General features: G+C 44.2%; 4 protein-coding genes across 12 annotated transcripts; 2 read left to right on the plus strand and 2 right to left on the minus strand.

The window, feature by feature from the left end:
* Positions 1 to 568: 568 nt before the first annotated feature.
* Positions 569 to 8,611, minus strand: LOC105703123 (transcriptional repressor CTCFL). The gene is made up of 14 exons (XM_012431254.2): positions 8,531 to 8,611; positions 7,906 to 8,019; positions 6,988 to 7,163; positions 6,627 to 6,865; positions 6,032 to 6,396; positions 5,720 to 5,889; positions 4,789 to 4,925; positions 4,250 to 4,400; positions 4,005 to 4,146; positions 3,484 to 3,756; positions 3,205 to 3,341; positions 2,847 to 2,989; positions 2,381 to 2,620; positions 569 to 2,238 (listed from the first exon to the last, which is right to left on the minus strand). The coding sequence occupies exons 2-14, from the start codon at positions 7,911 to 7,913 to the stop codon at positions 2,230 to 2,232; spliced, it is 2,190 nt and encodes a 729-aa protein (XP_012286677.1). The 5' UTR covers positions 7,914 to 8,019; positions 8,531 to 8,611; the 3' UTR covers positions 569 to 2,229.
* Positions 8,612 to 8,859: 248 nt separating this feature from the next.
* On the minus strand, positions 8,860 to 12,819 carry LOC105703124 (motile sperm domain-containing protein 2). 2 transcript variants are annotated; one of them, XM_012431260.2, is made up of 11 exons: positions 12,568 to 12,819; positions 12,354 to 12,475; positions 12,080 to 12,282; positions 11,853 to 11,999; positions 11,603 to 11,780; positions 11,122 to 11,485; positions 10,939 to 11,011; positions 10,754 to 10,860; positions 10,488 to 10,685; positions 10,233 to 10,373; positions 8,860 to 10,110 (listed from the first exon to the last, which is right to left on the minus strand). In XM_012431260.2, the coding sequence occupies exons 3-11, from the start codon at positions 12,156 to 12,158 to the stop codon at positions 9,934 to 9,936; spliced, it is 1,464 nt and encodes a 487-aa protein (XP_012286683.1). In that variant the 5' UTR covers positions 12,159 to 12,282; positions 12,354 to 12,475; positions 12,568 to 12,819; the 3' UTR covers positions 8,860 to 9,933. The 2 variants fall into 2 exon arrangements, with proteins under 2 accessions (XP_012286683.1, XP_012286682.1); XM_012431259.2 differs by having other exon boundaries at positions 12,080 to 12,475.
* A 333-nt stretch (positions 12,820 to 13,152) lies between these two features.
* On the plus strand, positions 13,153 to 14,751 carry LOC105703128 (SOSS complex subunit B homolog). The gene is made up of 2 exons (XM_012431277.1): positions 13,153 to 13,870; positions 14,088 to 14,751. The coding sequence occupies exons 1-2, from the start codon at positions 13,415 to 13,417 to the stop codon at positions 14,313 to 14,315; spliced, it is 684 nt and encodes a 227-aa protein (XP_012286700.1). The 5' UTR covers positions 13,153 to 13,414; the 3' UTR covers positions 14,316 to 14,751.
* A 147-nt stretch (positions 14,752 to 14,898) lies between these two features.
* On the plus strand, positions 14,899 to 19,086 carry LOC105703126 (solute carrier family 35 member C2). 8 transcript variants are annotated; one of them, XM_012431268.2, is made up of 8 exons: positions 14,899 to 16,071; positions 16,183 to 16,458; positions 16,522 to 16,750; positions 16,889 to 17,103; positions 17,174 to 17,246; positions 17,552 to 17,804; positions 18,023 to 18,198; positions 18,381 to 19,086. In XM_012431268.2, exons 3-8 carry the CDS (start codon positions 16,541 to 16,543, stop codon positions 18,732 to 18,734), a joined length of 1,281 nt encoding a protein of 426 aa, XP_012286691.1. In that variant the 5' UTR covers positions 14,899 to 16,071; positions 16,183 to 16,458; positions 16,522 to 16,540; the 3' UTR covers positions 18,735 to 19,086. The 8 variants fall into 8 exon arrangements, with proteins under 8 accessions (XP_012286691.1, XP_012286694.1, XP_012286690.1 ...); XM_012431271.2 differs by having other exon boundaries at positions 16,183 to 16,255; XM_012431270.2 differs by having other exon boundaries at positions 15,211 to 15,227.
* Positions 19,087 to 19,603: the final 517 nt, after the last annotated feature.

Here is a 19,603-nt window from a genome sequence, read left to right on the forward strand (position 1 = left end):
TATAATCCTCTTACCATGGATTAGCCATTTTTATCAGCTCAATTGCCTCAGTCGATAGTCCACCTCCGATTTTTTGAGTACTTTATCAAGTACGTACTCTTATCGAGTATTTTCACCGCTCTTGCCGCGATGAGGTAACGTTTCAAAAAGTGGCGCCGTTCCCTCGCAGTCACGTGACCGCGTAGTCGACGCCATATTGGAGTTCTGCGTCCAGAATCCAAGATGGCGCCGCCCATCCCCCAACTGCGATCCGGCTCTCGGATTGGCTGACGCCTCAGCCAATCCGAGAGCCGGATCGCAGCTAGGGGTGTGGTCCACCTAACCTGGAAAGGAGCCATTATTTTTTTTTTTTTTTTCAAGTGCGATGAGTAGTTCATCGTCGCAGATCTTGCTGTACTTATATTGGTAAGACATGTTTCAATGATAAACAATGTCCGTTATCAGAGAGTTGAGGAAGATCCTTGAATTAAGTTGCCCTAGTAGAATATCAGGTGGCAAGTGCGTTAACAGTCTATTGTTACTTCCTCAACTCTAGATGGATGCGACTTACAATATAAGAAACGCTCCCTCGATGGGTTAACGTTTATTACAGAGAAAATGCTACACTGCTTTTCTTTGGAATAATGTAAGAAAGTGTACAATTCGGAACGTTGTAATGATTTTTGGGAAAGGGGATTGGGGGATCGATATATATATATCTAAATTACAATTGTACAGTTCGCGCAAAGTCATACGCGGACGCGTGCAGCTTCTTTACGTTTACGTGGTCGTAAAAAAAATTGTACAGACTTTTTACAGTGTCCCTTCTCGGCTTTCTTTGCTAATCGGGAGGAAATCGCTCATTGAGAGAATCATCTAACGTGTAGAAATATGAACGTACAAACAATGCCTCCCTTGAAGATGCGACATCGCCTGTGCAGGATGGGAGGGCATTGATGTCTCCCAGTGTATCGTAATTAGCTTAACAATTTAATTCCGATGAGTTAATCCCGGTAATGATTAGCGAAATCCCTCTCGGACTGAAGTAATCGGGACTAAACGAGGATTAAAACTCCCTAATGGGCTGTAATTAATTCCAATGCCTTGCTTCGTAATCAGATGCAGTAAAACGTATCGATAGCCTCGCCATTTTTTCCCGGACAACCCATTAAGACTATCTGTCGATTTTTAATTGATCGGAGAGAATCTCTATATACAATTGGGCAGCAAAAAATATCTTTGCAGTATAATTCGCACCGTATCGCCTTAAAGCTAGTCTTTCTCGCGTGTTGCATCTCCGAAGGAAATTAAATTCATTGAAAGGTCGCGACTGCCTCTAACGACTGTTTGTAACCGATCGGAGAGAATCTCTTCAATAGTGTAAAAACATTGGGGAGATTAAAGACGTCTCTACATTGCCATTCTCGCCAGAAAAGCGATTTCCTTCTGAACCCGTGACGCCACCCGGACGAGCCTACACGAGAGGAAGACTCATCTCGTGAAGGCAGATCCACCGTTTAGTGATTCGTTAAACATAGATTTCCATCCAGCCTAATCTAGAGTCTTACGATAGCCTACCGTGTAAACGATAAATGAAAAGCAGTTATTTACAGTGCGGCGAAGAGCGTTCCCCTTTTCCTATCTCTCTATCTCTTATCGACACCCTTCCTGCGCCCTCGCCGGTATATTATAAATAAAGGATTAAAAATATTACGTCCCCGTCGCCGTCGTCCTCGCCGATATTTAATAACAATTGCTGGGAGAAAGATTTACATTTAAGGCGATCTTTGCGTCTGGATTAAGGAAACGCTGTTGGCGTTAGCGGTGGTCTTCGATGATCCCTCTGGAATTGTTTACGTGCCTTGTTCTTTTGACTTTGTCCTTTATGAAAGGTGATAAGATCGGACGACGGCGAACTATCGGACCGGATGCACATTAACGCTATTCATTTCCTCTCTTGTACACACTGTCCGTTAATCGGGAGAAATTAAACCTCTACGGCATATATCCATAAATTATCGTAATTCCGTTATCCTAATTGTAATTGTACACTGCTTCCCCGGTATCCGCAAATCCGCGAGGGGAGCAAAATATTTGACTATTACATCAAAGTTTACGTCCCTCCGTGTCGGCACTCTCTTTCACTCCTCCCTCTCTATACATATTGATTTCTCTCCATTTCGAGATTGTCTCCAGCAACCGGATATTGGAATTCCCCTCCTCGTCTTCCTCCTCTTCCTGCACCATTAATTAATCCTCCTGTTAAAAAGGGCAAAAAAAGAGATAAGACACTAGAACGAAAAGTCCAAGAGGGAAGTAAGAAACACGGTATGCAGGTACGACATCGCCTGTGCAGGAATGGGAGGGCATTGACGTCTCCCAGTGTACGTGGTATATTCACCTCGTCGAACCCGAAGCAGGTTTCCATCTCCTTCCGGAGCTTCGGATCGTTTTGCGAGGCCCTAGAGGAGATTTTCCTGATGGGCGTCGATGTAGGCTCCACCTTCATCTCCGGCATGCTCACGACGTCGTCCTCGTCCATGTCTTCGCCATCCTCTCCCGTCTCCGTGACGATGCCACTCTCCTGGCTAAGGGGATCTTGCATTACGAGGTCGCCGTCTTCGCTGGCCACTACGGCCATCTAAAGAATAAACAGTCGTAATTAGGATTCGATAATTAGACATGAGACGGCGCGTAACGTTACCAACATTTATATATCCGTGGGAAGTATTTTACAGTATTTAAACTCTAACGAGCTTTCTGGTGTATCGAGTGACAATTTCATATCACCTTGACAAAAATTCTGATTCGTGTAGACTGATTTGAGGAGGGTTTCACTTCGCCTTAAATTGGCATGTATTATTTACCTGCTCCGAGCCTTGGTTGTCTGCCAGTTGGATAACCTCCAAAACGACGTACTGCTGGCCGTCGCTCCCCTCGACTGCCATCATGTCGTCCTCGTCCTCTTCGTCCTCGTCTTCGTACCCTTTAAGTTTAGAAGCTAAATCTCCTGTTGCCGCAACACAACAAAGGAGTATTAGTCAATGATCATGATCATATCGTAATGGTCCTTGTCGTCATTCACACTAGTCACCGATTCGAATACCGAATGATCCACATTATCATGTACTAACTAGGAATAATTGCAACACAGTGTGAATAATCAATCGAGCAAGAACTTGACACTCTCCGAAGCAAGCATAGTTCCAACGCTTCGATGCCAACCTGTCATAACCTCCACTCGCTGGCCATCGATGATCTGGATCTTCTTCTGCCTTCCGATCTTGAGAGCCTGCTGCTTCTCTTGCAGCGAAGACTCTGGATCGTGAACTGCCATGTGGCGGATAAGATTCCCTTTGTGCCTTTAAAGAGTTCCAACGTTAAGCAGTTCCTTTCTTATCGTCTATCTCAGGGAATTCAGTGTTTCTACCGTTATGTAAAACGTTTTGAGGTGATGCGATAGATGATGATCAATGGGACCGGGCATTAATATCGAGGACTTACCTGAAAGGCCTCTCGCATTCTGGACACTGATGTGTCTTTTCTTGTGGCGGTGGAGGTACGTAAGATGGGTTGTGGTAGAGATTGCAGTGTCGTTTAAGCAATTGTTTTTGCCTGAACGACTGATAGCAATGATCGCACTGATATGGCTTCTGATCCGTGTGAATGAGCATGTGGCTTTCGAGGTGTCGAGCAGAAATCGAGGCGTAAGGGCAGAGATCGCACTTGTAGCATTTCTCCCCCTCGTGCGTTTTACTATGCAACTTGTAGCTGTACCTGGAACAATTCAAAGAACGTGACTTGAGCAATACTCATAAATCTTGAAAAGACATAACCTTGAAAAAAAATCATTAAGTATTCGAATACTAAAATTCAGCCTAACCTCAATTATCACTTTAGAGGGTTTCAAATGCTTCCAAGTGGTACGGTCGTTAGAATAGAACTTTTGTATGTCATCTTTGCATCGAGGAATGTCTAGTAAACCGTTTCTAAAAGAATATTTCAAATGCCTGAAGATTCCTTACCTGTCGGGGAATGTCTTTCCGCAGCGTTTGCACTTTAAGGGTTTATCGGAGGTATGCAATTTCTGCACGTGAATCCTGAGATCGGTTTTCCTGCCACACGTGGCTGGACACAATTCACATTGGAAGACGGGTTTGTCTCCCACTGGAACAAACATGATATGTAACGTAGCCTGATTTAAGCTTACTAACGATGGAACTATTCCCACGAATCGAGAAACTCTAGTGAACATCCATCGATGGCTTACCATTGTGCACCAACTTGTGAGCCTTTAAACTGTTGGACTGCGTAAATCTTGCTTGGCAAATATCACATTCGTAGGGCTTCTCTCCAGTGTGAATGCGTAGATGACGCTTCAACTTGAATGTGTCAGGACTGGCATATGTGCAGTGCGGACACTATAAATATATAACACAGATTAGAGAACAAAGACTCACCGATTTCCTTCCTACTTTGCATTCATCGCTAACTCTCTTTTTCTATTCTTCGAGCTTCGATAGTGCAATCATATGACATAGAATCTCTGATATCTTTATTTCTTGAGGTTAGCTCAAGGTACCGTCATCGAGTAAGATCATTTGCATTCTCTTTAGTCACTTATCGACATATATCCAAGGAACTGAGACCTCGTAAGGACGCTCTCCGGTGTGAATTCGCATGTGATTACGCAGCTTGTTCTTCTCTACGCTGGCGTAACTACATAACGTGCACCTGTGTGGCTTGTCACGGGTGTGTCTGTACCTTGTGTGGCGCACCAGCTCTCCTAAGTGACAGAAAGAAACGTACCTGATAAGGGCGCTCTCCTGTGTGGCACCTAATGTGTCGCTTGAGTTTCGACAGCTCGACCGACGCGTAATCACACTCGGAGCATTTGTGCGGCTTTTCGTGGGTGTGTCTGTACCGAACATGTCTTACGAGCTCACCTGCAACCAAAGAGACCCACCGTACAGTTATTCGAGTCCCCGGACTGGGAATAGAGAAAAGAAAAAGGAACGGAAGCCTTTTAAAGGCTTCTTCGATGTGTTAAGTTGAAAGAGTGACGATGAACCGAACCAATTAAGAAAATTGCTACATTGTATATAAGATGAAATACTAACGCAGTAGGTTATCGTGGCACTAAATGCATCGTATAGAAATTAGTTATGAACACGCAGGGAGACTAGACAGAAAGTTTAAAATGTCGATGTAACAAAAGAGTGACGCAGAAGGCTGACGTAGCACTGAATGCATTACATACAAATTATTATTAAATTATATACACGGAGAGGCTACCCAAGTTGAGAAAAAAATTAAAAGAAGCACCGCGGTGATGAGCTTACAAATAAGAATTATTCAATATAAATGTGCATGAAATATAGAAAAATATTCTCAGGCAATTTTTAGATTATCTTGAAGGGAATCGAGAAAGTAATTGCATTAACGTTTAATTAGTTTGTACATATACAGGCCTTCTGCAAATTAACATGTCGGTACGCACACACACGCAGTCACTAACTTTCTTTTGACAAACGCAAATTCAGGTGTGAAGGAAATAGGAAATCAAATAAAATGATAACCGAACGAAAAGTACGAACAAAATTGGTGCAAGTGCGTCTAAGCGTCTGAATTAACGAGATTAACATTAATTAGGTTCCGATAATGAAACACACTTTGATCAAATCGAGTGTCAAACGTAGGAAAAAAAATTAAGAAGCGTGTGTAAACGTTTTTGGCTTACCAGACGTTGTGAAAGCACTGTCACAAAATTTGCAATGGTGCGGCTTGGTCCCGGTGTGAGTGTTAACATGATTTTGCAACGAAGCCAAAGTCTTGAAGCCTCTCTCGCAGACACTACACTTGTGTGGCCTTTCCTCCGAGTGGGACTTCATGTGTCGAGACAATAGATATCTGCAATTACGCGGGATTAATTTCATAAACTATTCAGGGTTCTCGTAATTCAATGTTAATTAAGCTGATATTAAGCATCGATTTTTAAAACCGAGATCAAAGAAGCAACGACTCATCTATTTGTACTCTTGAAAGTATTCACCTCTTCGGACTGGTGTAATTGCAGTAATTGCACATGTGAGCCTGCGTAACCGTTTGGGACTTCTTTGGCAGAAACTTGATGATTTTAGTCTTGTCGTCCTCAGCTTCCGACTCCAAGGGAGCATCGTTGTCCTCGTTGTCCTCAAAATCGTAGACAGTGAGATCCTGTTCGCCATCGGCGTCCTCTCCGTCGCGAGTTTCCCCATCAGCTCCTCCGCTGTCTTTATCCTCTGACTCCGGTTGCTGCACTATCAACACGTAACTAACCTCTCCTGGGTTCGTATCGGAGGGCACAATCGTCACTGTCTGATAAGCATCACCGGAGTTTATCACCATCTGGTTGTTCCCACTGTTCGATACCCTTCCCTGAAATTATATATTAATGCTGAGCCTTCCGAAGACAACTCCTCTCTTTTCAAAAGTTGTCGGAGTGTTGCTTTAGTTTAGTGCTTTGCTGCGTATACTAGGTTAGGGAATAAAACGATATTTTATATATAAAAAAAAGCGTTTATAACAGGTTAGAACTCTCTTCGATGATAATTATCCATCGATAGATCAAGAATAATCATTATTAGGGATCGTAATCAGTAACAAACCTTCACCTCGCTTGCGTCGTCATCTCCATCGACATTGTCAAGCTCCTCTATCTCGTGATATCGGTCGTCGTGGCTCCCATCTCCATCATTCTGACCATCGTTGTCTTCGACCTCTTGGATTTGCACCTGTGTCATGACAGGTGCCTCATCACTGCTCGCTTGATAGTAATACTGACCCGATTGGTCCACGAAATAAGTTCCACCTTCTTCTCCACCCGAGAGGCCTTCCACTTGTTGCACTAAGGAAGGAAATTTTCATTGTTCGATTCGACCCAATGTGAAAACACTTTTTTATGCTCTTGGATGAGAATGCCCTCTTAAGATTAGATAGTATTTTACTGCATTAGAAATAGGAGCTTACGCTGAACATGTTGCAGCTGCTCTCCCTGGCCAACCTCGATTTCTTTGTTAAAAGTCTCCAGGTAAGTCTGTATCTCTGTAACGGACTCCTGACCCTCCTCTAGTTTTATCGTCGCAACGTTATTCGACATGGTAGCGCCGTTAACTCGGGCACTCCGCTTCGCCGCAGCACTTGGTCTGGAAAATTGTGTATAACAATTAGTTCCCTTGTATAATAAACAATTCAATTGTTAACTTAGCCCTTAAACCTCCTCTAACATTTAAATCCAGGAGAACGGAAGTACACTTAGATGAATGTATAACGCTCCGGTATCGTCACATGTAAATGTAGTGTGAAAGAGTATTCCTCCTGGATAACGAGATGGTGCAAAATCGAATTCTTATATCGGATGAAGAGAATTGAAGAATTGGTTCCATGTAACTGTACAAACGTAACGGATACAGGTCAAGAAAATCTGGCCTCGAAGATAATGAGATAACATCAAAGGAGTTACGAGGTTCACAAAAGAGAAGTTCACAGAAGTACAAAGCAAATGTGCTTTCGAGAACACAGCGAAGAAGTACGGCAAAAGATTTGAGATTGGCATCGAAGACGCCAAGCGAACCACAAGTCATTTGAAAACACGAAACATTAACATTCATACGTTTAAGTGCATGCTATCCACTCGATCTAAGAGAGCCTCGATATCATCGGCTTAAAACTAACTCTCCGCTGGATGGCCCGAGTTACCACAAAACTCGTTGGATACCATCTAGAGTACAAGTAATCTACCGCAGGAGCTCGGCACCCCGACTCGGGATCCCGGAACTTAAGAATAACTCCTGGAGAGACCGTAAGACCACGAGATCGTCCTCCACCTCCCCGATCCTAAAGCCATCTCATCGCAGGTGATACATAATATGCAAACTCTGCGCCCACCTAGGCATCTTCGCTAAGCCTCTCTCGACACCCTACAAGGACAGCAGTCGCATCACCCTCCTATCGTGCGCATGGTTCGCAGGTCATCCGGCGTGAAATGCTCTCCCTCGTCACCTGACATAACAAAATTAAATCAAAATCAATACAGGGGAACAGTGTAGGGAAGTAGACGCGGGCGGGATTGGGAAGCATGCAAGGAGGCATCCTCGAGGAGGTAGAGGAAGAGGGCCTCGTAATAACTCCCCGGAATTGGTCGCGACTCGTCGAGCGCGCGGACTCGCGAGGACGCGCCACGTAGGAGGTTAGGTTCCCCCTTAGAGGCGCCCTCCACGGCGAGGAAGTCGCGCATTCTGTCGGGGAGACCCCAAGGCGGCCGCGGGTGCTTTCGACGTCGCGACCCAGGGGGCATTATAACGCGGCGAAATTTCGGGAAATTATCACCGTCGGCGCTGTCATCAACATGGAGGACGCCGCCCGAAAGGGGGACCCGCCGCGGCGGCCGCACGGGCGGCGCGTCGAGCGAGGCGAGCCGAGCGCCGCGACGCTCCGCTACGCCCCGTGGCCGTCCCGGCGACGGGAACGTGCCCCGGGAGGCCGCTCCTCCTGGAATCGCGCGTAAGCTTACCTCGGCTAACTCGGAATCGGGCGAGTGAGGGCGTTGTGTAACGAAGTGGCTCCTCTGGCGCGGGCGGGGCGGGGAGGCGAGACCCGCCAGCTCTCCAAGATGGCGATCGACCAGGTTCAAACGCTGCGCGGGACGGATGCGCACCGACACGCCGCGCCGTTGTACGAGCGCCGCATCGTGGCGAGCGCCGGTACTAACGACCGCGTTCCCGCGCTGGGTTTACGACGCCTACCGTTCCCGCCAATGGCGCTGGTGGGCTTTTACGGGTTCTTAAACGCATCCGCGATTTAAACATCGCACTCCTTAATCCTGGATTTAGCTAATCATCTTTACATCGCGCTAATGAATAGCCAGATTGGATTTCGATCGGTACTTAAATTAGAATTTCTACGGTTTGAGTTAACGGGAGTTTAATTTCTTTACGGCAGGCTTAACCTCGGTGTAAAGCAATTAACTTCGAATACTATATTTAAATAATTGTTACATTTCTTACAGATTATAATTCAAGAAATTAATGAAACGGTTATCTAGTTTTACAATATACGTGTTATCGTCTAAAATATATTACATTAAAGAGGGTGACCAGTTTTTAATCGAGGGGAATGTTCTCTTTAAAACGACCGATAGAAAAATATCACTAGAGGAACGATCATCACCCACAATGTATTATAATGTAACAGTTTTATTTATATACTCGCTCATGTTTGATGCATAATTATTAACAACAGATATAAAATATAATACGTTGTAAAAAATAATGCCACGAGTCGACCTTCGGAGAGAACATTAAGTCAACGTTATAACAAAGACATCGGTAGGGTAGTCACTGCCCTTTATGACATCGTGGCTGCGTAAAATTAAAAATAAAATAACAATTTGGGGTTTTCTGGATACACTTATATATCATACTGCTCTTCCACGCAATCCGTACGAAAAGTATCACTCGGGAATCCGTTCCAACATTCCGGTACATAAACTATACGTAAGAATAACAAGTTCAAGGAGACGACTCTTCCTTCTCGCTAGATTTATCGAATTAGATGCTGCGAGGGCCCCAGGTAGAAATGAAAATGAAAATAAAATGAAAAACAAGGGAAAAGTTATGCGTCAGCCTTACGATCTAACTTCACACACTCTGGATAGAAACTTTGTCGGTTGAGATCACTCGCCACAAGTTTTACGCAGTTAAGAGTCAGGCAGGATTAATATATCGTGACTGTCGAAGTACATACAAAAGCGTAGAAAAATACGTTCAAAGCTGTTTTCACGCCGTACGATTGAAAATTACCTTTACGGGGAAAAAAGAAAAAAAAAAACATTTGGCCAGAGTTTCGTTTAGAGGTTACCCGCAGTATAAAACGTACAAGGGCCTCGCTAACACTTGGAACTGTACGATTGTTCGTCTACTCTCGATAGGCACGGCAGCTTTGCTCCTCGATTACACTCCTGATGTCCGCTCTCAGAATGTAAGTGACGACTATGGCCATTAGTACCGTTAACACGATAGAGAGGAACTGCAGTCTTTTTGAGGATCTCAGCTCACCTTGGAGTTTTCTATGACAGTCTTCCAACTGTGACATCTGAAACGTTCGAAGATGTTAACTATTCACGTCTAATCACTATTTGTCTTTTTTTTTTTTCTTCTTCTTATAACTGTACGTTTTAAAGATATCTATTTGTAAGGTAAGGCCAGGGGACTTACCTTCGTGAAGAATCTGTCTGCGTTGTAATCAGTGCCTGCGTGGCTACTAGATAATATCGAGTTCAGCTTTTGGCTCTCGCCAGTTTCTGACACCACTTCGGTGCATCTGCGCTTGTGATTTTCTGCAGGTTTGTCCGCAGTCTGTAATCGATATAAAATTAATACAAGACTTATTTTTAGTCATTGAGAGGAATCACTGTCTACCGAAGTAGTCCCCTTAATATGTTACGTGAGTAATGATTTGAATGACCTTACCTTCCAAAATTCAGCCAACTCTTTGTTCATCTCTGACTCCGTTATGGGCAGACACATAACGAGGAACTTAATATTGTGCAGCCAGCCACGTATTTCATATCCCGGTTGTAACATGACGACGACGTCAACCTTTTCCCCAGGACGCAGAATACCAATCCTTGGGTGTACTTTGAATTTTTCAGGGGTCGTTGTCTTTATCTGTCAGAAATGATATATTCAGGGAATTGACATTCAAATGAGTCCAAACGTTAACAATAAATAAGTACCTTGTACGTGACACATTTCTCCGTTGTAAGATTCTTTAGAGTGATCGTCCCACTCGGCTCTGCCTTTCCTCTATAAAGCACTATTACATCTGGCTCGACCGATAGAACTAAAAAATATACTTTTTGAATGCAACAAAAGCATCAGTTTTCTATATATAAATAAATAAATAAACTGTTCATCTTACGAGTATCATTGTTGGTTTGATCGTCAAAGCCAGATGGTTGTTCTTCAATCGGAGACCCTCCTGCAAAGTGAACCTGCAATTTAATGCAGGTTATGTAAATTTTAGATTAACTTAAGTTATGCTATGATAAACCATAGATCCGAGGAATATTATAAAAGCATTCTGCGGTTACCTTCAGCTTACCTTCTTGCTTTCGAGTTTACCATTCATGACGGCATTCGACTGGGTCTCCGATACAAACTTGAAGACGTAATCGTTAGTGCCTCCCCAAGACTTTAAAATGTCATTCTGATCGACGAACTCTTTGATGTTCAACTTATTTACGAACTTGATTTTTGGTATCGCCTTTGCTGGCAGCCAAGATTTTATGATCTTGAAGGCTGCGTTTAGGACCCATGGCATGTCGAAGATTATTATATAGTTCAAGAAGTTCGGGTAGTATGTCTTGAATAACCCTATTAAATACTGCGTAAATTCCATGTCTAAATTACTCAGTCCTGCGTCCGCCATGTCGAAAAACAGGGAAACGGGCTTTCCATTCTCTTCCCTGGAAGATATTAACGAAACAGTTTACACATTCGCATCTATATTATTTACGTAATGTTTTTCCATTCGAAGCTCGTCGATGAAATTTCTGAAAAATCCACGAAACTAAATACGAAACCTCTCTAATCTCTCGAACCAGTACACGATGCATCTCTGTAACTCCTTAAAGTCCCGCGCTCCTTTAACATGTTGCTTTGACTTAATAATGAACAGTTTCCTTCCATCTTTATCTCTGCCATGGCTGTAGCAAATTCCATCTTCCAAGTAGTCTCGCCTCACCGTCTCTTCTGAGATATCTGCATTTAACGAGACAATGTTTAAAATATGTAAGACTACCATTACATGGAAATTGTGCCATAAAGTCTCACCGTTGGTGCCAAATTTCTTCCTCCAAGCGCAACACTCCCAAAGCATGCGAAGAGACTCGTTCATGTTACGTTCATTGTGTTCAAGGAACCGCTTTAGCCAAGTGTCCTGCTCCGTTATTCTGGCTATATCGACTGGATGGAAACCCTCTGTAAGATTTTGATTATAGCAATTTCTGGACATTCGTTAAATCGTTCAACATTATTATCTGATCCTCAAATAGTCATACCGAACTCAGGCCCTTCCTCGCCAATCTTCTTAAAGAAACTATCCCGAAGTTCGGCAACTTCTTCCGCAGTCACTCCCATATTTCACCGGATTAAGTCCCAGATGGTTCGTTAACTCGTAAGCCGAAACTTCCCGACAACTCGCCGATGATAACGCCTCGATATAGTTATCTAAACTATCGATCGCCGATGTGCCCTGGACATACTGACTTAAACGTTGGTACAAGTGCGTTCGCTAATAAGTTTCGAAAGAAGAAGCATTAAACGATCCCATACTGAGTAAATCCCGTTAAAGTCCAAGGTCCTTTCCGATCGATTTGCGAGGTTTAAGGATCGAAGTCTATTTGAAATGTAAATGGATGCCGCAGAGATGCTCGGTGGCTCGTTACATATCTCGACTAGAAATTAAATGATAAAATTACACATTGTTATAGAAAAAGGTGGATTACATAATTTATCGCAATCTCGCCGGTAATTTTATCTAGGTTACCGCTAAATCTCGGTATTTTCAAGTGTCTCTCGTCTCCCTGGCAAATATCTCTTTCACAATTCGCAATTCCATGTGGCGTCACGATCTTTCCATGCTCTTTGGAATTGGCTAGATAGTGGTTATTATTACTTATTGACTCGTCCAACGGGGTCATCAATTGACGCGCAGTTAATCGAATCAAACAAATTCCCGAATTAAAGTAGATCCTCGAATCTAAACCTAAAGCTGGACTCAAAACATTCGACGTGTCTAATTTTCTCCGACGTTTCTTCTCCCGGCATAAATTGCCTAGAGAAAATATACCAAATATCCCTAGGATTGGTTAGGTTATAATGACCGCGTTTCCATCCGCATAGCATGCCTCTATCGTATTAATAAATACGCAGTTTAGATTCCGTAACTCTAATCTGGTGAAAATGTGAAAAGTGAGACCATCCCCCGGGATTTCGGAACGTTCAGTAGGGCGCCGCCATTTTCCAAGATGGCGTCACCCGGCCTCCCCTCCAAATCTCCGCCATGTTTGCCGAGCCCCCACCAGCGCCGCCAACGGCACGCGCCGCGCATCAGATTCAAGATGGCCGCCACTCCTCCCATCAGCTGCCAACGGCACGACTCGCGCGACTCGCGCATCCCTTCCGCAATGAACTCCTCCTCGAGGGGCCGCGCCGGCCTTCCGTACGAGTAACCCGCGCCCGGAGAGTTTCCCTTGACCAGTTGAAAGAAAACGATCTTCCATCGCCGCGAGCATCGATATCGGAGCTCTACGTAGTTCTCGTGTTCGTGTCCCTCGGCCGGGAACAGCCGGGAAGAGTCCTAGTGCAACGTCATCGACTCCTCTCTTCGCGTCATGGAGTACGCGCTAATCAAGGACATCCGTCCCGGGCAGAAAAACATTAATGTGGTGTTTATCGTTCTCGAAGTTGGACACCCTACGGTCACCAAGGAGAACCGCGAAGTTCGAACTTTCAAGGTGGCCGACAGCACCGCCTGCATGAACGTCTCCATCTGGGACGAGCCTGGCCAGCTCCTCGTCCCCGGGGACATCGTCAGGCTCACCAAGGGCTACGCCTCCGTCTGGAGGCAGTGCCTGACCCTCTACTCCGGGAAGACCGGCGACATACAGAAGATCGGCGAGTTTTGCATGGTCATCAACGAGCAGCTCAACATGAGCGAGCCCAACCCTGCGCTTGCGCAGCAACTCATCTCCCAAGCGACACCCGCGACCCCTGTCGGCGTCAACAACGCCGTCACCAATAACGGCAACGCCAACAACCTCCCCGCGAACACCGCCCGACAACCCCTCGTACGTGACGTATATATCTCGTATTTTATTAACTCCTCGTTTTCTCTCCGGAGTGCTCACTTCTCGCACTCTCATATCCGTGAGTTTACTCGTCCGATTCTCTTTGTGAAAATGTGAAATCTCCAGATCGAACGAGTAGTCTCCCGTGAAGCATCTCACCTTTTCACCATGTGAAAGTTACGAAATCGAGGTATACCGATCGTTTTTATGTCCGCAGGCCGCGCAGAGCAACGCCGTGGCGCCAGCTGTCGGCGCCGGCGGAAGCTCCGCGGCCACGAAGACCGGAAATGGCGGCGGGGGTGGTGGAGGCGCCACCGCGGCGGGACTTCCCGGAGGCTCCGCGAGGTTCACCGGGGAGACCGGGACGAAATCCACTTCCTCGGCGAAGGGAAGTGCGAGGGGCCGAGGTAATTACCGAAACGGCGGGAGGAACGAGCGCAGATAACATCGGACCTCGCCCGAAGAGCCTAACCTCTCTTCCACTGTAAAAAGCACGTAATCGTAACCCGACGCGGACGAGCGTTGTGTAATATACAATTTATATATATACATTAATGATTAATTACTATAGTAATGGGGAGTAAATGGATGCGAGTTTTCCAACGGCGGATCTGTTGCCTCAATTTGGTTTCGGGTAAGATTATGGATATTAATTCTAGCGTAGTGTGTTGTGTCGAGAAGGGGTGGACGAAGAGGAACGACGAATCGTGTGGGATCTTTCTGAAGAACCATCACAAGTGGATCGTAGAAATTTCTCACTGACTGCGATGCCCTGTGTAATTGTATATTGTCTGGGTTAACTGCGAATAATTGTATATTGAACGGAAGATATGTGGGAACGATTGTGCACTCTCATTAAGAGTAAACAAGGTCGGATTTTATTGGGCGATTTGTTTTACATACCTTTACCTTCGCGCAAGGTTGTAAGTGATAGCTTATAGTGTTAAGGTGTTATAAAAATGTCATATACATATATACGTGTATATACACACGTTTTATATATGTAGAATGAGAAAAACGAGCGTTTCCGCACACGGTGTCGTATCTTCCTTCTTGGGAAACGTTATCTGCCTGTCGTGTGTGGCCAACCGCAGTTTTTATCAGCTTGTCGCTAGGCCGGGACGTGTTTTTTTTTCCTTCTCTCTTTCTTTTTGTCTTTTGTCACCGCCAATTGTAACGACCGTCCTTCGCAGTGGCAAAGTCGAATCGACAGTCGTCGAGTGCAAGCTTTTTACACGATTCGCGAATATTTAGAAACGTAGATCGACATTGACGATATATCCTGGAAGGGATATGGAACTTTCGACTTCCTGGGGATGACTTGGACAACCCCTATCTGGTTTCGACGACTGTCGAGGTACGGGGGATTAAGATAAAGATAAGTGTTGTAACTGTCGCTCTAAAGTTGCTACGATTATCTTACTGTGTGTATTGCCAGGGGAGAGTGTACATATATTTTAAATGTTAGTAGTATTTTGTCAAGAGCATATTGCTACCTATTTACTAGCTGATATCGAAAGGTTTACTGTACTACAGAGCGCGAAACATACTTTTATGTACACCGGAGGTTCTTTGCGCCACTTTTTCAAAGGGAGGCGCGGCCCCCTGGCGACCTCTACACCCTTTACACCTCTGTAAAAAGTGGAACTACTTTCGAAGGGTCGGTAACTTCGTTTTACCGGTACTCTGCCGTGTTTGAGACCTGCATACGGGTCTTACTTTACCGACGGAAGACATTTCGTCCTTTTGAATGCTGTTCCACGTTTACCTTTCGACAATGACGTGAAAGATCACCCTGCTTATCTATAGGGGAACGTTTATGTTCCTAACCCATGATTAACTCGGTCGTTTACTTTAACCCGCGGTTGGGTAATCGGTGATTTAACCTAGGTTGGTGGGCGGAATATATAGGTTCGGATTTTTGACGGCTGTCGGTCGAACGATATCTCGCATTTCGAGATTCGATATGTGATTCGAGTTGAAAGGTAGTCACGTTTACGCGACCGAGGGAGACATGCTCAGGTTAATTCTGCCGACTTGACGCACGATTATTTACCGAATTGACAACGAAAGTGCGAAGAACGGGTTCGAAGAAATTAGGTGTAATATTATATAACGACATAACCTCAGACGGGGATTGGAGAAACAGTTACGAGGTTATGTTTACGGGGGTTCTCGCTGTCTGAGAATCCACCTTGCAGGTAAACGACCCCTTTTTTATCATTATTTCCTGCTTATTCTTTATATATTCCTCGAGACATTTGTTTTGGGAGAGTGCAATGGAATTGCTGGTTTTATGTTACGCCGTGTAGCTTCGGCGCAGGGAATTTCCCTGCGATGGTGCCTTCGTCGGTGGTTGGACCGTGGCGTTAAGTAGTTCCTCAGGTAAAGGAATTGCGAATATTTATTCGGATGATTAACCTGCCATTTGTCGTCGGCTCGATCGAGCCCAGACGCTGCGTAATATGCTTGGAATCGGTTCGCTATCGGCATTGGCTTCGCAAAGATGTTTGAGCAAATCGGTCAATGAATCGTGAGCATATATGGGTAATTAACGCATCGTTCGCTTCCTAGCCGGAGCTGAATAGGTGGGTTGTGCCTTCGTGACCAAACCTTTAACGATTGTAATGAATAGTGGATTCTATTTGCAGACGTTTCTTCCAAAAAAATATGCCTAGGTCTAACGTGAAGTATGAAGTCGCTAGTCAAGATGCTGACTCGCCGGACTACTTTCTACAGCAAGTGCACGATTTTCAAAGCACGGCGAAAACGCAGACTTCGTTTTGGAGAAAGATTGGCCTGACGACCTTGTTGATAGCATTGTATTTTGCTCTGTCGGTCGGGCTTACATTTTATCAGCAGTGGCTGTACAGTACTCGGGTAGGTAGTCGCAATCTCTATTTTCATCCCCAAGTCAGATATTTATGTCCAGCGTTCCAGTCTTTCAATGATAATTAATTATCGTTCTTAAAAGGGTTACAAACTCCGCCAGCTTAACGATCGAAGTAATATTTTCAGGGAATTCCTTTTCCTCTCAGTGTAGTGGCTTGCCACCTGATTGTGAAGTTCTTTCTCGCTACGCTAGTCAGATGTGTAAGAAGGTGTTACAAGGGCCACTCACAAGTCGGATTGCCATGGCAGAACGTAGTCTGCTCGTTGGCTCCTCCAGGAATAGCAAGTGGCTTCGACGTTGGCTTTTCGAACTGGGCCATATCTCTGATCACAATGTCTCTGTAAGTGCTTCGACTAGAATAACGTTCATATTCTTAACGCAGGAACCTACTTCTCACTTCCTACCCTCAGGTACACCATGACGAAGTCGACAACCATCATCTTCATTCTGGGATTTGCTCTCTTATTTAACTTAGAAAAGAAGGTATTAAAAGCCAGATTTTTAAACAAACTATTAAAGTATATTTATCTATTTTCAATATCGTGCACTGTGTATCGTTAAACAAGTTATTCCAAATTTTTATGCAGGGTTTTAAAGCCACCAGACTTAGCCCACGGTAACGTAGAATTTCTTTTCATCCGTTTCGAAATGCTTTGATACGTAACCTATACGATTAAGTTAAGTCTGGCAGTATATGTTTTCTTTGTGGATATTTTTCCATCGTTCGAGGTGTTAAGAATGTTTTCATATGTGGTTGTTGAGACGATAAGACGTGACAATTGTTTCAGTCGTGGTCGTTGGTTGGAATCGTGGTTATGATATCCGGAGGATTGATAATGTTCACCTACAAGTCGACCCAATTTGAAGTCCTTGGATTTGTACTTTGCCTTCTGGCGTCCTTTTCGAGTGGGCTACGGTGGACCATGGCGCAAATTATCATGCAAAAGTCTAAACTTGGCGTTAGGAACCCGATCGATATGATGTTCCATATGCAGCCGTGGATGCTTCTCGCAATCTTACCAGTTACGATGTGGTTCGAAGGTAATATTGATTATCTCCTTCGTATTAATTATAGGAAAGAGTCTAGTGGGAATAGTAGTGAGCATATCGCAGGATTGTTAATTGTAACATGGTTTGAAAGAAGTCTCGATTACTATTCGGATGAAAGGTTATGTTTGAGGAACGACTCTCTAAGGCTCCGAGTCCAGTAGATGCATGTGGCCAATTTGAGGTTAAGTGATTTGAGTCATTCTTTTCAGGGCAGAAACTTTATGATAGCCTGTTGAGGGTGGATTGGAACGATACATCCAGTATCATCTCTACGTGCACTGTTGTGTTGGGAGGTGCCATTTTAGCATTTCACATGGAAATTACGGAGTTCATGGTCGTTACGTACACTTCTAGTCTGACTTTATCTATTTCCGGGATATTGAAGGTAAGCAAACGCGTATGGAAGGTTAAATTAAATCAATCGAGTCTCATTTCATTCCAACAATTTCTTTTGCAACGTTGTAAAGTAACGACAAGGGATTTCATGATTTAATTCCACGATCATTGCTCGTCGGTCTTGATAAATCTTCTTCAACCGAGGTCATGTTAAGTTTCCATCCTTTCCAGGAAATATGTATATTAATCTTAGCCTTTGAATGGCAAGGAGATCGAATGAGTGTCCTCAACTTCATCGGCTTATTGATGTGCCTTGGCGGGATCATTCTGCACGTTACCCAGAAATTATTAATTAACAAGAGACGCGCCACGGAGAGCCTCGAGCTGCAGTTTAACTCCTCGGTGACGAGCAACGGGACAAAACCTGAAGAAGGGGTCGAGACTAATCTTCCCCTCCTTACACAGAAATCCACATCTTTGACGAATTTACTTAACGCCAACTTCAGCTCCGACGAGGAAGAGGACGAGGGCAGGGAAGAGAACTCCCAGACGCTTTTTAATGTCCTCCAGCACAGGGAACAATGAGGGGATTAATTATTCTCGAAACTCATTCAGCACCGAAAGGCTCTCTTCGATGTTAAATTCCAACTCGTGGGGTGCATCGATACATCAGGTCGCAAATTCTCTCCGCCTAATTTCCAGACAGTTTAGAGGCCACTCTAAAGAACCGTCCATTAATTGACAGTGGCCAATTGTTTAATAATAATTGTTGGATTGGCCGTTCACGATGCAACGTGATTGAGTTTCGAGACAAGTTGTCTCCGTCACTCGGAGAGCCATCTCAGATGATGAACCGTTCCTTATATATTTTCAATATAGGAGTATACAATATCTTAAGGCGATGCGAAAGTGGCGAGGAGTTCTCCTTAATGAAACTTTTTCTCCAAATCCAATCGATTAACAGTTTACAATATAAATATCTATATTTACCCTCCAGGGTATAAGGAAGGTCCTGAAACTCGGATTTCTATTTTTTTTTTCCATTAAATGCCACTTCACATCCCCTTAAAGAGTCTTCCCGATAAACAGAAAATAGTGGAATACGCTTTATACACGCAAGACTATGTAAAGATTAAGCGTTTATGTTTCATTGCTGCAAACGATTTCACTTTATTTATCTTCAACGCATATTCCACCGTCTTGTGTTTATTGGGTTTATTAATTTAGTCGTAACCCTCCACCGAAGGATTTTAGTTAACAAGCATTACGCTTCTCTTTTTTTTTTTTTCATTTGTTTTAACTTAATTAATTTGTTCCCTTTGCGGAATTATATCAACTTCGATCTCGTGGTTATCTCTTCGATGGTTTTCAAACTGATCGGAGGTATGTGTTCTTCGGAACAATGTATCCGTTGTACCATTGTTGCATGCATGGTACGTGGAAGTGTTTCTGCG

This window comes from Orussus abietinus, unplaced genomic scaffold, assembly GCF_000612105.2.
Source record: "Orussus abietinus isolate OABI.00-Male unplaced genomic scaffold, Oabi_2.0 scaffold236, whole genome shotgun sequence".
NCBI lineage: Eukaryota > Metazoa > Arthropoda > Insecta > Hymenoptera > Orussidae > Orussus > Orussus abietinus.